The sequence below is a fragment of the Scardinius erythrophthalmus genome (assembly GCF_964197995.2).
Source record: "Scardinius erythrophthalmus genome assembly, chromosome: 17".
Taxonomy (NCBI): Eukaryota; Metazoa; Chordata; class Actinopteri; order Cypriniformes; family Leuciscidae; genus Scardinius; species Scardinius erythrophthalmus.
The window spans coordinates 6,717,681-6,732,339 of NC_138237.1; the positions used below are offsets into that span (position 1 = coordinate 6,717,681).

Here is a 14,659-nt window from a genome sequence, read left to right on the forward strand (position 1 = left end):
TATTGGTGTCGGGTCGAGGCATCTGTCCGGTTTCCTGGCCAGCACAAGCTTTAGATGCATTAGGAGAGTTTGGATTACAGAGACCAGGACACCACCATGACACTAATACCCAGGAATGCACTTTAGACACCAACATGCTCTGAACCGACCCAAGACAGACAGACAGAGGAGGAAAGAAAAAGGATAAGACTTCATTTTTACGTTTATGTTTTGATCATGCCTCTGTCAGTCCTGAGGTCTGCATGTGACTCTGGGGCTGGTGAATGTAGGTCTGTCAGGGCCAGTGGGGTCAGAGCAGGCTTACGCTGTAATCCCCCCAGCAGACGTCCATATCAGGAGGTGTGGCGCTCGCTCGCTCGTCTAGACGTCCCCCTCCCCCAGAGACCTGCTGTTCCTGGCACACAACCGGCCCACGGGGCGTTCCACTTACACTGAGGGAATTTGCTCTCACACAAACTCGTTCACATCACTTGGCACGGATGGAAATAAAACGTGATTCTGAATTAAAGTGGTCATTAAAGAGATTGTCTAAATAAGATAATGTATTTACTGTTGATCATGAGTACTGTTTTTCAGCACTCACAAAATATTTAAATATATAAAAAATGCAGCTTTTAGAGCCGAGCATAAGAAAATCGAACAGAATTTGTTTCACGCAAAGGCCTATGATGACTGCATTTTGTGGGTGAATTCGAGTAAAAAAAAAAAAGCATTTTTCAGGACAATTAAACAACCTTCATATTAGCAAAACACACACAAATTCAGAGATATATTCGGTATTTTTTGTTTTATTTTGGCATTTCTTTGTTTGCATTTATATTAAGCAAAGTGCATCTCTTTTTCATCATCTCATCAACACATTGCACAATACATAAATAACAATGCATATAAAACTTCGTATTTACAGGTAATAATATATTTATATTTAACATAAAATACATTTTAGCTTTTATTTCACTTAATTAAATCTTAGTCATTTATTAAAGTCAAAGTGAGTTTTCGTTTTCCATTTCTCTCATAAAACATCGTCCGCTTCTCGCAGAAACAAAACAACGCAGTCCATAAACGGTAAGGGCTAGTCCGTCTCCATAGCGATGAAGGAATGGGGGCGTGGCAAGAGGCGGGGCTTGCTGTTATCGGTTATTAAATATGACCTCCAGCCAGCAGGGGCAGCTGCTGATGAACTGTCTGGTGTAACACTGTCCCCAGCCCTTCACGAAACTGATCTGGACGGTGAAACCCGTCCTCGGCTGCTGGCTAAACTCGTGGTCGTTGGGCCGTTGCAGGCTCCCTGCCTTCTCGAAGTCGAAAGCCTTGATGGAAAACCCGGGGAATACTTTATGCACCAGCAGCGTCCGCGAGTCGGGGTTGTCCAGTGTGGCTGACTTGATGAATATGGGGTAGCAACTCCGGTTATACACCCACACGCCGTCGGGTTCGCGGCTGAGCTGGATGCCGTAGCCGATCTTGGCCCGAACCATTTGCACCAGTTGACTCTTGTTGTCGGAGGCGAGCTGGCCCAAGCAAAAGCCCGTGCCCTGAGGTAGGTCATAGAAGATGTCCAGAGATGGCTCCTGGACGGAGTAGAGGCGCCCGACGCGGGTCTTTTCCTCCCAGTACGCCACCACACACCAGTGAGGCTGTTCTCCACGCTCCTGAAGAGCCAGGGAATCTATGGAGAGACAAAAGAAGAAGACGCCGTTATTAATCATGCCAATTTACCTTAGATATCAGAAAACCAGGGAAACCCAGATTATGGTGGTCAAATTGGTACTTGCTGGTCCAAAGTGGCCTACAAGATGGTCTACCAGGCTGAAACTAAGACCACCAGTGGGTAGGCCAACCGATTAACCAGAATATGACCAACTTGAACCAATAAGAACCAGCAGAAACTGGCTTTACTGGAGTTTCCAACAGAGTAAAAGTGAACAAAGTGTTTACTGAGAAAGGAAAGAGAAAGAGTTTTATAAATGATGCCAATTTAACTTCATCAAGTGAACTTCATTGAATCCCTTCTTGAATACCAGGACAAAATGGTGATCAAACTGGTATTTGCTGGTCCAAAGTGGTCTACAAGCTCTAGCCAATCTGACCAAGCTGGTCTACCAGGCTGAAACCAAGACCACAACCATCTAAACTAGATTATGACCAATCTGGACTAGAAAGAACCATCAGAAACTGGTTACAGAGTAAAAGTCATCAAAGTGTTCTGTTATTAATTACGCCAATTTAACTTTCTCAAGTAACCGTCATTGAATCCCTGCTGAAAAAACCCAAAGTTACTAATTAAAGTGGTCAAACTGGTAGTTGCTGGTCCAAGATGGTCTACCAGCCTGAAACCAAGACCATTAGTGGGAAATCAACTGACTAGATTATGACCAAACCCATCAGAAACTGACTTTCCAACAGAGTAAATGTCTTGTCGAGGAAGAACGAAGAGAGCAGAATGACTAGATTAGATAGGGAACCAGTACAAAAAGCTAAACACACACACACACACACAACTTCGCATGCCTTCTATCCAGGAAAACTGTCCTGAGCTCTGCCAAACATATCTTGCATCCTTAATTTCAGATGTGGGAATGTGAGGAATCTGCCGCCCCGCGCGGAGCAGCGCCACTGGCCTCCAGCGCGTGTTTACATTAGCGGTGTTGCTTATCATTCGTCTGTCCCGAACGCCAACCCGAACAATGTTCTGACGTCAATGCGACAATAAATCTGCAATCGTGCTCGCCCTCGCCACCCAACGGCCGTATGTGATGTAATAATGCAATGAAAACTTAGCCACGCCCACAGGAAATCTCATTGGCCCGTTTCCTTCCCCATATATTAAACATCACGTTTTGATTCTCTGTGCAATGAAAGCCACCCTGACATCTGGTTAGTAGTGCACCATGTTAAAGCGCTCAGCTCTTGAGTCATCGGGACTCTTTGTCTGTCTACAGTGAGGACAGTCTCTCTTTAATCTCAGATGGGGCGAGTAGGCCGTAATTTAGCAGTGTAGTTAATTACGCACTAGCCCAGACTAACGTGATGACTAGAGTAGGTAGAGCCTTCATTACAACCCTTACAAACATGCATGTTTGGATATGTTACCAAGGGAATACCAATTATACACTTCGAAGGGCTTACAGTGCCATTTAAGTAGCATGGTATATGAATACAGTAATCAGACTGTATCGTCCTATATATATCAAAATAACATGGTATTACTGAACCATGGTACTTTTGCACCATGAAAAATGGATATGCCTTAAATATACCGTGGCATTACCATGGTGCAGTGATGGTGTCACATGGTAATACCAAATTACTGAAATTCATAAACGTTTTGGGGTCTTTTTTTCTTTTAAGAAATATTTTATTTTATAGCAAGGACGCATTAAATTGATCAAAAGTGACAGGAAAGACATTTATAATGTTACAAAAGATTTCTATTTCAAATAAATGTTAATTTTAAACTTTCTATTCTTAATTCTAAAATATAAAATGTATCACGGTTTCCACAAAAATGGACATTTTCAACATTGATAATAATAATAATAAATGTTTCTTTAGCAGCAAATCATCATATTAGAATGATTTCTGAAGGATCATGTGACACTGAAGACTGGAGTGATGATGCTGAAAATTCAGCTTTGATCACAGGAATAAATTACATTTTAATATATATTCACATAGAAAACGGTTATTTTAAATTGTAATAATATTTCACCATTTCTACTGCATTTTTTGTATTTTTGATCAAATAAATGCAGCCTCGGTGAGCATAAAAGTCTCTTTCAAAAATATTTAAAAAAATCTTACTGACGCCACTATGCAGTTTCATACCAATAACATGGTTGCTATGTGTCAGACTGATGCTATTTTAGTCTGGATAGTTGACTAGTCTCTTTGACGACATCATGAACAGCAAGCAAACCTGAGTAACACACACACGAACGCAAATCATACATCAAACAGACCTCCGAGTGTGTGTTCAGACAACACAATGTCTTTAATCAAATAGAGACACACAACTGCGCAGGTACGCACGTGTGCGTGTGTGTGTGTGTCTGTGTGAATGGAGGTGTGTGTATAGGTTATGAATTTACTGCCGTGTGTGTGTGGCGTCTCAGTGTCGGTTGAATGACCACAGTGTCACCCCGAATGACATGGTGACAGCCAGACGCAGAGAGCGTCCTGAAATAGAGTGTGCAACATGACACACACACACACACACACACACACACACACACACACACACACACACACACACACACACACACACACACACACACACACCTCATGTCTTCTGCAGCCTTGAGTGTTCAGTTGACATCCTGAACTCTATTAGACCAATCGCTCTCAACAAGGGCCTTATGATTTCTCATCAATCATGGAATCCAGTCATAAAAATGGAAGTTTCTGAATATCATGGAATTGGGCAAATTTTACATTAATAAATCAAAAGTAGGGCTGTAAAATGAATCAAATTCAAATTATGATATGGACTAGTGTTCGTAATTATTGCACAGAATCATAAGCTCCAAGATCTTCACGACAAACCACCAGAAGAAAAGTCCCTTGAACTGAAGAAATTATGATACAAATATATTACGATTATACAGTAAAATTTACTTCTCAAAGTATAATTATTGCTACTAAACTCTCATTTTAGATATTGTTATATGATTGTGATGATTATTTTAAGGATTATCATATTTAAGAGATTTTTTCATTTATGCATTCATTTATACTGTAAAGTAGAGCACTTAATCTGATCAAAATATAAATGCAATGTTTTATTGTAAATTAATTGTATTAGATTGATTAAATTAAATTAAGTTCCATGAAATCTGTTGATTAGACATGCGGTTTAATGACTAAAATGAAATTAAACCATTAAAAATGGAATCCAGAAAAATTAAAACATAAAACAATTAATTTGTTTGTTTAATTTGGGAAAAAATATAAAATGGATTTCATAGGGTCCCATTAACCTCTCTCTCTCTCTCTCTCTCTCTCTCTCTCTCTCTCTCTCTCTCTCTCTCTCTCTCTCTCTCTCTCTCTCTCTCTCTCTCTGTCTCTCTCTCTCTCTGTCTCTCTCTCTCTGTCTCTCTCTCTCTGTCTCTCTCTCTCTCTCTCTCTCTCCCATCCCCCAAGCAGTTTTGGTTCTGTCTTTCTCTCTCCTAGAGGGGACAAAAAGACTCTTTACACACACAAACACACACACACACTCCGGGTCTTTGTTTGTGGTTGAGCTGAAGTCAAATCTCCATTTAGAGCTTTACTGCCTCAGGTAACAAACCATCCTTCCTCTGTCCACACTGGCTCCCTTTGGTCTGAGCGCTCAAATACACACACACACACACACACACACACACACACACACACACACACTGTGGTGTTTTCGGCATATGTCGGGGCAAAGTTTTTCCATTTAAGGAGACTCAGCTTTTTAAACAGTCACTTTGTACAAGAAACGAACACAAAAGTGTCTGGACATCTAATGGAATCACACACACACACACACACATACGTGCAGACGCGAGTCACTCAGCACTGCAGTCTGGTGAAGTTAATGATTATTTCTGTCTGTCTCCACACACACACACACACTGGAGGGAAGTCGGTGTTTTTATTGATCCGTTCTCGTCTGGCTGAGGTTCACTGTTTTACGAGCAGTCAGCGCTCCTCTCTGACGGCGCACGCGGGTCGAGTGAGGTCAGGGGTCAGAGGTCAGGGGCCGCTTCTGAAGCTAAACCAATGATGACGACAACACACAGTGACATTCAACATGGGTTATGCCAACTCTTCAGACGCCACAAACACGAGTGCAAGAACACAGAAAATTCTTGCAATTGAAAATTGTGCCTATACGACTCTGACTAATGTTTATTATATTTACAATAAATATTATTATTATTACTAAAAATATTAAACAAAATAAGAAACATCACTATTGTAATGTTTTATTGTAAAATAAAACAATTGAGCATTTAAGAAAAAAATATATATTAATGTTATAACAATTATTATTATTACTAAATATAAATATTTAACATTTAATAATTATAATATACAAAATATTTAAAAAATATATTATTTTATTATTATTTATTAATATTTCACTGTAAAATAAAATAAAATAGTATTGAAGAAACAAATATTTTTATTTTTTATTGCTTGTAATGCTGCTTTCTTAGTTGATTAGGAATAAAAATTTATTTATTTTTGTTATTACGATTATTATTATAACTTAATAAAAATATTTAACAAAAAATGGAGAAAATCTCCTTTAAAGTTCTACATTTATGTTCACGATTCGCTGCATTCACTCACAAAAATAAAAGTTTTATATATTTACGCTAGGAAATTTACTAAATATTCTTCATGGAACATGATCTTAACATCCTAATGATTTTTGGCATAAAAGAAAAATCGATAATTTTGACCCATTCAATGTAATGTTGGTTATTGCCACAAATATACCCGTGCGACTTATGACTGGTTTTATGATCCACATATATAATATTTAACATTTATTTACTTGCAAACCGGCAACTAACTATAGAAGACGACCGTTTGCACGATAGCGCCTCTAGTGGTGAGACCCACAAACATTCAGTGGAGCGTTAGCGTTCACGTACACGAGCAGAGTTCGTGTCAGGCCCTAGAAAATGATCAAACGACTGGCAGACGTTTAGGATTCGTCATGCAAAATACCAACTAAACAAACAAACCCCGAGGCAACTTCTCTGATGTGTGTGTGTCAGTTACAGCTCTATAAATATTATCTTTTTCCTCGGGCGTCTGTATTATAGCAACACACTCTCACACACGCTCGACCGAGAGACACGCAGACGGACAGACGGACGCACACAAATGTTTGGCAGCTTCTTTGTTTGGAAGTCAATAAAGGAAACTGGCAATTAGATTGAGAGCCATTACATAACACACACACACACACACACACACAGTCAGGAAAACCTGCAACGCACAGGAAATACTTCATGTTGTCCTCCATTGTGCACTAATACGTGGATCAGACCTCTCAGGTTTTATGACGCACAGGTCGTATACTGTACGCTCGCTGTGGGAGTGTCGGGGCAAAGGAAGCGCTTTATGAAATCTTGTTGATTATGAGGTCAAAGGTCAGAGGTGTAAGCCTCTCCACCAATAAAAAGTCACGACTATATTACATTATATTAAATAGCATTCTTCCAGCACTGGTGGAGCCTGTTGAGAGGAGACACCAGTGTTTTCCCGTTTAGACGGTAATTAATTATAATGTGCATTTCAATTGTTCAATGCAATTGAGCAGCCAGTCAGACCGGAGCCGGCCAGAGAGTTTCTCAATGAGTGTGTGTGTGTGTGCGTGAGAAAGCGTCCCGTCGCTCTGAGTGTTTGGTTAAGCGATTAGATTGCGGTTTAAGGAAATGTTTGTGGCTGAGGTGTCTGGATCCTGAGGGTGTTTGTGTGTGTGACAAAAATCTTCCAGCGCTGAAAAACACACGAAGAGCTGATGTCAAATTAAGCCGAACGTCCAGCTTGATTGAGGAAGTGGTCGTTAACGAGCGAAGCGCGCAAACAAAGCGTTCACAGTTCAAACGGAGCAGCTCTGGACGCTCAAGGAACCGCTTTGTGTCATTTTCTCCAAATGTTTTCTTTCCGCTCGGCGGAGGCGCCCGGGAGGCCCGACTCAAGACTCAAGGCTTTTTCCTCCGAGGAATGATGTCATTTCCTGTGCTGCCCTTTCCTCCTCGGCTAACCCAAACAACCCTGGAATGAGGCGGGAGGTTGTCACGGTAACAAGGCCCCTAAAGGGGGGGGGGGGTTAGAGTAGCCGAGGGCCCTACGGTCATTCACGGGTCCTTTATAAAGGCCTGATTGTGGATCTGGCAGAACGGCTGAACCGGATGAGGAGCAACACACTTACAAAAGAGGGTCATTTTTGTCCAGATCGGAAGCAAAGATGTTTCATATACGAGGTTCAGCTGATCTGATGAAATCAGTTTCGCACTCAACTTTATCCGTTTCCAAAACAAGCGGGAAACATTCATAAGAAAGCATGAAGAGAAAATAGTGGCTAACGGCTGATTTAAACGTTAGCAAAAGAGATCTGCACCTTAGATAAATGCAGCTTTTATGCTAAATTTACTGGACAGTTTTACTTAAAAAGATGTCAGATTGGTAGATTTTAAAAGAGGTGCAAAACTACTATTTATGTTGCAATTCGCTATCATTTAAAATTGGTTAAATATAAAATAAAATATACATGTATAAAACTAATATTGAAATAAAGCATACATATAAACAGCACACACAAACAGAAAAACAAACATTAGTTAACTGTAATTTTACGGATTTTTATTAACATTAACAACGATTAGTAAATGCTATGAAAATATATAGTTCATGATGTTCAATAATGCATTAACTAAAGCCGACAAATGAGTTCAGAAAACCGTCTTAACTCATTTGCTGTTGTTCTCATATTAGGGTTAACTCTTAATAACCTCAGACTAACCCAGACAAGCAATGTTCAGACTCTCATCCAATAATCCTGAACACACACACACACACACACACACGTTTACTTAGCTATCTAAATGGGGACAGTTCATAGACGTAATGGTTTTTACATTTAAAAAAAAACTTTAATTACTTTATTTTGAAACCAGATTTGCAAATGAGGAGGGAGATTTTGGTCACTTCTGGGTACGGATTTGACCCCAAAATATAGTTAAGTAGGTACACACACACACACACACACACACACACACACACACACACAACACTTAAGTCGCAGTGTGTTGCGCAGTGTCTCTACCTGTGTGATGTCTGGAGCGGCGAGTAAAGGGGCGAGCGAGTGAATCAGAAGGTCAGAGAGACGCTCTCTTTGGGAGTGTGTGTTTCCTGTGTGTCGGGCTTTGCTTCCTCCCCCTCATCCCTCCTTCCCTCTCTGAGCTCCATTCACTCATTTCAGCAGGAAAAACACACCTCAGCGAGAGGATGAACCAAACTCGGACTAATGGAGTCGGGAGGAGGTGTTTGTTCGGGACAGAAGCGGTCGGTCTTACATCCCACACACACACATACACACAAACAAGAAGCATAAAACAAATGCCGGGGCACCTTCACACTGGAGGCCAGAGAAAGGGAGCAGTTCACACACACACACACACATTTATGGCACGCACACCGCTCTGAGTGCTGTACTTTAACATGTGTTTATGTAAAGCTTCCATCATTTTGCTCTTCTTATCTGAAAACCCATCTAAAGACCCTTCACACACACACACACACACACTCACTCCGCCCAGCGCTGAATTAAACACCATCATAAAAACTCTTTAAAGTCTCTGTAATGAGAAACATCTGTACTCAGGAACCCGGCCTAGACCAAACTAATCCTCCTCTCGCTCTCTCGTAAACACAATCACTGCTGTTCGTGTGTATTCAGAGCTCAGGACGGCACAACACACCGGCCTCGGTCTGCTGAAGAAGAGCAGATCACACACACACACACACACACACACACACACACACACACACACACTGTACCCTTTTTAAAGTCAACATGAAACCAGTGTTGCTCTATTTAACTAAAACTTTTGTTCATTGAAATAAAGCCGAAATAAAATTAAATATAAATATTAAATGTAAAACTTAAACTTAAATGAAAAACTTAAATGAAAACTAGAATACTAGAAAACTATAAATAAATGAGTTAAGAAACCAGTGTTGTTATTGTAAACTAAAACTATTAAAAATCATTTTTTCACTTGACATAAAGCTGAAAAAAAAAATTATTTTAAAAACTTATAAAAAAAAACTAACTGAAAATAAAATAAGTACAAAAGACAACTACTATAAATAATTCATAATAATAATAAATTCATTCATTTATCTATTATTAATATATATATATTATTATTTTTTTTTCTTTAACTTTTATTTTTATTTTATTATTATTATTATTATTTATTTTTATTTTTTTACAAGCAAACCCTGGTCTTGTACATAGTTATTTGTGGTCGCACATGTGGACCATGTTCAACCTTGAAAAAAAAAATCATAATAATAATCATAAAAAAATAAATAAATCATAAATAATTCTAAAATAACCCTGCGTGCAGCATTTCACTTCTGTTCTGTGATATTTTTCTGATCAAAACAGAATCGATGGATTTTGATCGGTAAACAATTCCCACATATTCCCACATACAGCTAGCGAACATCATCCGGTAGACTTCAGGCGACATCAGTCGATCAGGAAAGTATTTTTAGATGCACAACATTTTGATGAAAGATTACAAACGCATAATGAGCACAACCATGACCAGGAATGTGCATTTAGAAAGTAAATATGGTGGATTTATATTTCATGTTGACTTATCATATTTCTATGCCTTAGAAAACAACACAAGCAGAAACTCTCTTTCTCTTCCTCATTCCCAGCACAGGAGACGGATAAGCTGTCGAGCTCTTACCTGAGAACCCCATAGGGGCCGAATACGCCGTTCCCCCAGTTTCAGTGGAAGCAGGCACAGAACCTGGAGAATCTGCGGAGAAACAGAGTGACAGCTGTCAATCACAGGCATCAGAGACCCGCACAGTCTTATGACATACACAGATCGGCCTCATTCTGGCTAAAAAGCTTTGTTTTTCCTTCGTTTCCCATTCCTTACACTTTTCTGTCATGCAAAATAAATGAAGCGCTTCTTAGTGTAAAGTCTTTGCCAAGAAAGCTAGCGGTGGTTAGTAATAGGAATACACTCTTTAAGCAGGATACACTCCATCAAGTCCAAACACAGCGAGCTAGTCAGGAAATAGCAGCGGCCTTGGAAACGGCGTACAGTAAATGTTGTAATTGCCGTGCGCGCAGACAGGAAAAACACACTCTTTCATGTTTAACCCTTTAATCAAACGAGCCTGGGATATCGTCTCCGTGTGTTCTGATCGAACCACGGTTTCCTTGAGTTACTATGATCAAACAACCGCAGGAGAAAGTGTGTCAGTCACTGTGAAAGCGGGATGGTGAAGATGATGATAGATCTGATTGGGAGCACTTTAGCTATGCTAACAAAGATACGTAATCAGACACTTTAGGTTCATATAGCTAAAAGAATAAGCGAATGCTAATGTTGATTTGTGCAATGGACCACAAAACCAGTCACACGAGTCAATTTTCTGAAACTGAGATGTATACATAATCTGACATCTGAACAAATAAGCTTTGCATTGATGTATGGTTTGTTAGGATAGGACAATATTTGGCTGAGATATAACTAATCTGAGGGTGCAAAAAAATCGAAACATTGAGAAAATCGCCTTTAAAGTTGTACATTTATGCTCACGATTCACTGCATTCACTCACAAAAATAAATGTTTTATATATTTACGGGAGGAAATTTACTAAATATCGTCATGGAACATGATCTTTACTTAATATCCTAATGATTTTTGGCATAAAAGAAAAATGGATAATTTTGACCCATATAATGTATTGTTGGCTATTGCCAGTAATACACCCGTGTGACATGTGACTGGTTTTGTGGTCCAGGGTCACATTTGTGAGGTGTTTTTTTAAACTCATGCGTGTAGTTTGGGTTTTTGAAAAGAACACCACAAGCTACCATTAGCATTAGCCTGAAATGCTATATTTAACAAGACTTCTCATCAAATTAGCTTTGCTAACTTGAACACTTTTGTATTTGTTTACCTTCATCATGTGACCATTGACCGACAACAGAGAAGCATAAACATATTTAAACTTCAAATCTTAGGGGGAATTAAAGTACATTTTCAAAGGTCACAGTTCGACTGACAAAAAAAGGCCAGGGAACCCCTGACATATCATTGTTTTACCATGGTTTTTGGGTTAACGTGGCGACACCCTGGTATTCTTTAAATGTACCATTGATATCCATAGTAAATTAATATGGTTATCATTCAGCACTTGTAAGGATATTGACTTTTAGTACTAGGATATTAGAAAACGAATTGTGAGCGTGGAGTGAGAAATAGTGTCACTTTCGGAAGCAACTTTCGGAGTTGGACACTTTCCCTGAGCTGTGGTCAGTCTAATGAGACACACGGTCAAACCTGAACCTGACTGCAGAGAGAGAGAGAGAGAGAGAGAGAGAGAGAGAGAGAGAGAGAGAGAGAGAGAGAGAGAGAGAGAGAGAGAGAGAGAGAGACATAGAGAGAGAGAGAGAGAGAGAGAGAGAGAGAGCGCATCAAACACATTCTGATTTTCCAGGGAGAAGTTTTCTCGTTTCACAAAATAATGACATTAAAACCTCCAGAGGTCACAGATTCAAAGCGTATTTAAACGGGTCCCGTGACGTGCCGAGACGACATGACAACCACGCAAAAAAACATTGGCGTTAAGCTAACGACATCTCAATAGTTCTTGCCGAAACTTTGCTGTCTTTGTCATCTATACGCCTGAGTGTTTGTGTTTCTCTTTCTCTTTTGTGTCTCAGTGATTAAGAGCTTAAAACAATTGATATGCAAATTTGCCTGCATCAACGACCGTCTCGTCACACCTCCTCGTCACCAGCGTGTGAACGTGTGACAGTTACCACCGCGACAGAGACGTGTGTGTGTGTATGTGACGTTATCAAGCAGACGCAGTCCAACAAGCCACCAATAACTTCCTCCCATCGTTCAGTGCCACTCTCTCTTTCAGTCGCGAAAACCAGCCGTCTTCTATTGTTCTCTGTCTCTCGTCCAAGAGCCCGACGCAACTAATGGAAGTGTGTGTGTCCTCACAGGAAACGTCCTCCCCAAACTGGCTTTCCTGTCCTCCACCGCGGCGCCTTTTCTCGTTCACATTCTTGCTTTCTCTCTCAGTCGCTCCGAAACCCCAAACTGATTCATAAAAGAAGAATGACTCAAAGAGCGAGAGCCAATGTCAGTCAGCGTACAGTCGTTTCCCACACACACACACACTCGGAACATCATCTTTGTTATTCGTACTATAAACATTGAGACGCACGAATCTGGGCTGAAATGTCGCAGAAACATGGTTATGAAACAGGCACTCGATCTGGGCTGAGTTTCTCGAGTGTGTCCTGCGTAAGCGATACTGTTCAACTCTGACGGCGTGAGCACTTTTGGCAGGGATAGAGAAGGATCTTTACGAGGGCGATCGGCAGGAAACCTCATCCGGGGCGCTGCCAAACACAACACACTTATCTGAAGCCAATACACAGGACATGCTTATGAGCCATACGGCATTATGGGTAGAGAGAGAAAGCGAACGCTCAGAGGAAAGACGCAAAGCGACACTCCCAAAACCTCAGATTAATTCGGCAGATAAATCAGCTCTCAGCTTTTCCTTTATGCGATCCAAACGACACCATAATGCGTCTATCAACACACTGAACCATTACCATGTTCATATACCGTGGTATTCAAATGCTACCAAACTTTGGGAGTTGAAAGAAGAGCCGACGGTATTTGAATCTGGTAAGAATTCAGTACAATGCTAGATAGATGTACTTAGAAATATGCCACAAAAAGATTACTATCTTCATATACCACATTATTACCATGTCAAAACAACCTACCAAACTGGTATTTGTGAAAGAGTCTCGTTTTATAATCTTTACATGTAGCAGGGTGCCATATTCATGTACCATGGTAAGAACAATGTCCTCAAATGAAACACTTCAACTTACAAGGTGCTTAACACTTTATTTTACTCTGTCCTTGTTGCTCATGTTACATGCAGTTACTATAGTAATAACTATACATTATGCATAATTACATGCAACTAACCCGGCTACAACAAACCCAACCCTAACCCTACAGTAAGTAAATGTAGTTAACTAATATTTCAAAGATGTGTAATTGCGGACACCTTAAAATAAAGTGTAACCCAAAATCATTGGGATTGTGTTTACATGGTAAGTAGAACAACAGGGTATTATCACTGTAAATGTCTAGAAACTAGAGATTTTCAACTCAAACTAAACTTTTGAAAGGCTCCACATCTGCTTAAATTTAAGATTAAAATTCAACTTACCAGGTGGTTTAAGAAAGTCGGTGGGATATCTTGAGTACGGGGGTGGGGGGGATTCTAGAGAAGAAAGAGAGAGAGAGAGAGAGAGGCCGTGAGTGGAGATGTGGGCTGATGATAAGGCCTGGCATTCTCTGGGAAAAGTGTTTGTGTAGAGCTGAGGGTTAGAGGCAGGACAGCTCTGATAAACACACGGCCGCCTGGCGCCAGACTCCACACACACACACACACACACACACACACACACACACACACACACACACACACACACACACACACACACACACACACACACACTGATCACTGCAAACTAACTTCACTGAACACTGGGGCCTCCGGCGGGTTTCACATGAACAACCACAGACTAGATGTCCAGCTGAAAACTCTGCACATTTATACACATAAAATCAACATTCGTCTCTGTATAATTATAATAATTATTGATACCAAGAATTAAACTGTTGGTTAAGTGAAAAACAGGACTAAGAAAGTGGATAATAGTATTACAAAAAAAATTCTTATAATCTTGAATTAAGGTTCATTTTTATACATAAGCCTGAGCTACACTGCAGAGTCTTACTAGTATTGTATTAGTATTAAATTAATATTAGACATATCAAAGCAAAGATAGTTTATTTGATC

General features: G+C 40.1%; 1 protein-coding gene across 1 annotated transcript in view; it reads right to left on the reverse strand.

Moving 5' to 3' along the window:
- Nucleotides 1–762: 762 nt before the first annotated feature.
- smad7 (SMAD family member 7) overlaps nt 763–14,659 on the reverse strand; it is a 15,341-nt gene continuing 1,444 nt past the window's right edge. The window contains exons 2-4 of the mRNA XM_081391900.1: nt 14,024–14,077; nt 10,479–10,550; nt 763–1,672 (exon numbers count right to left, since the gene is read on the reverse strand). Of these exons, the coding sequence (XP_081248026.1) occupies nt 1,134–1,672; nt 10,479–10,550; nt 14,024–14,077 (665 nt within the window). The 3' untranslated portion in view covers nt 763–1,133. The remainder of the gene's footprint in view (nt 1,673–10,478; nt 10,551–14,023; nt 14,078–14,659) is intronic.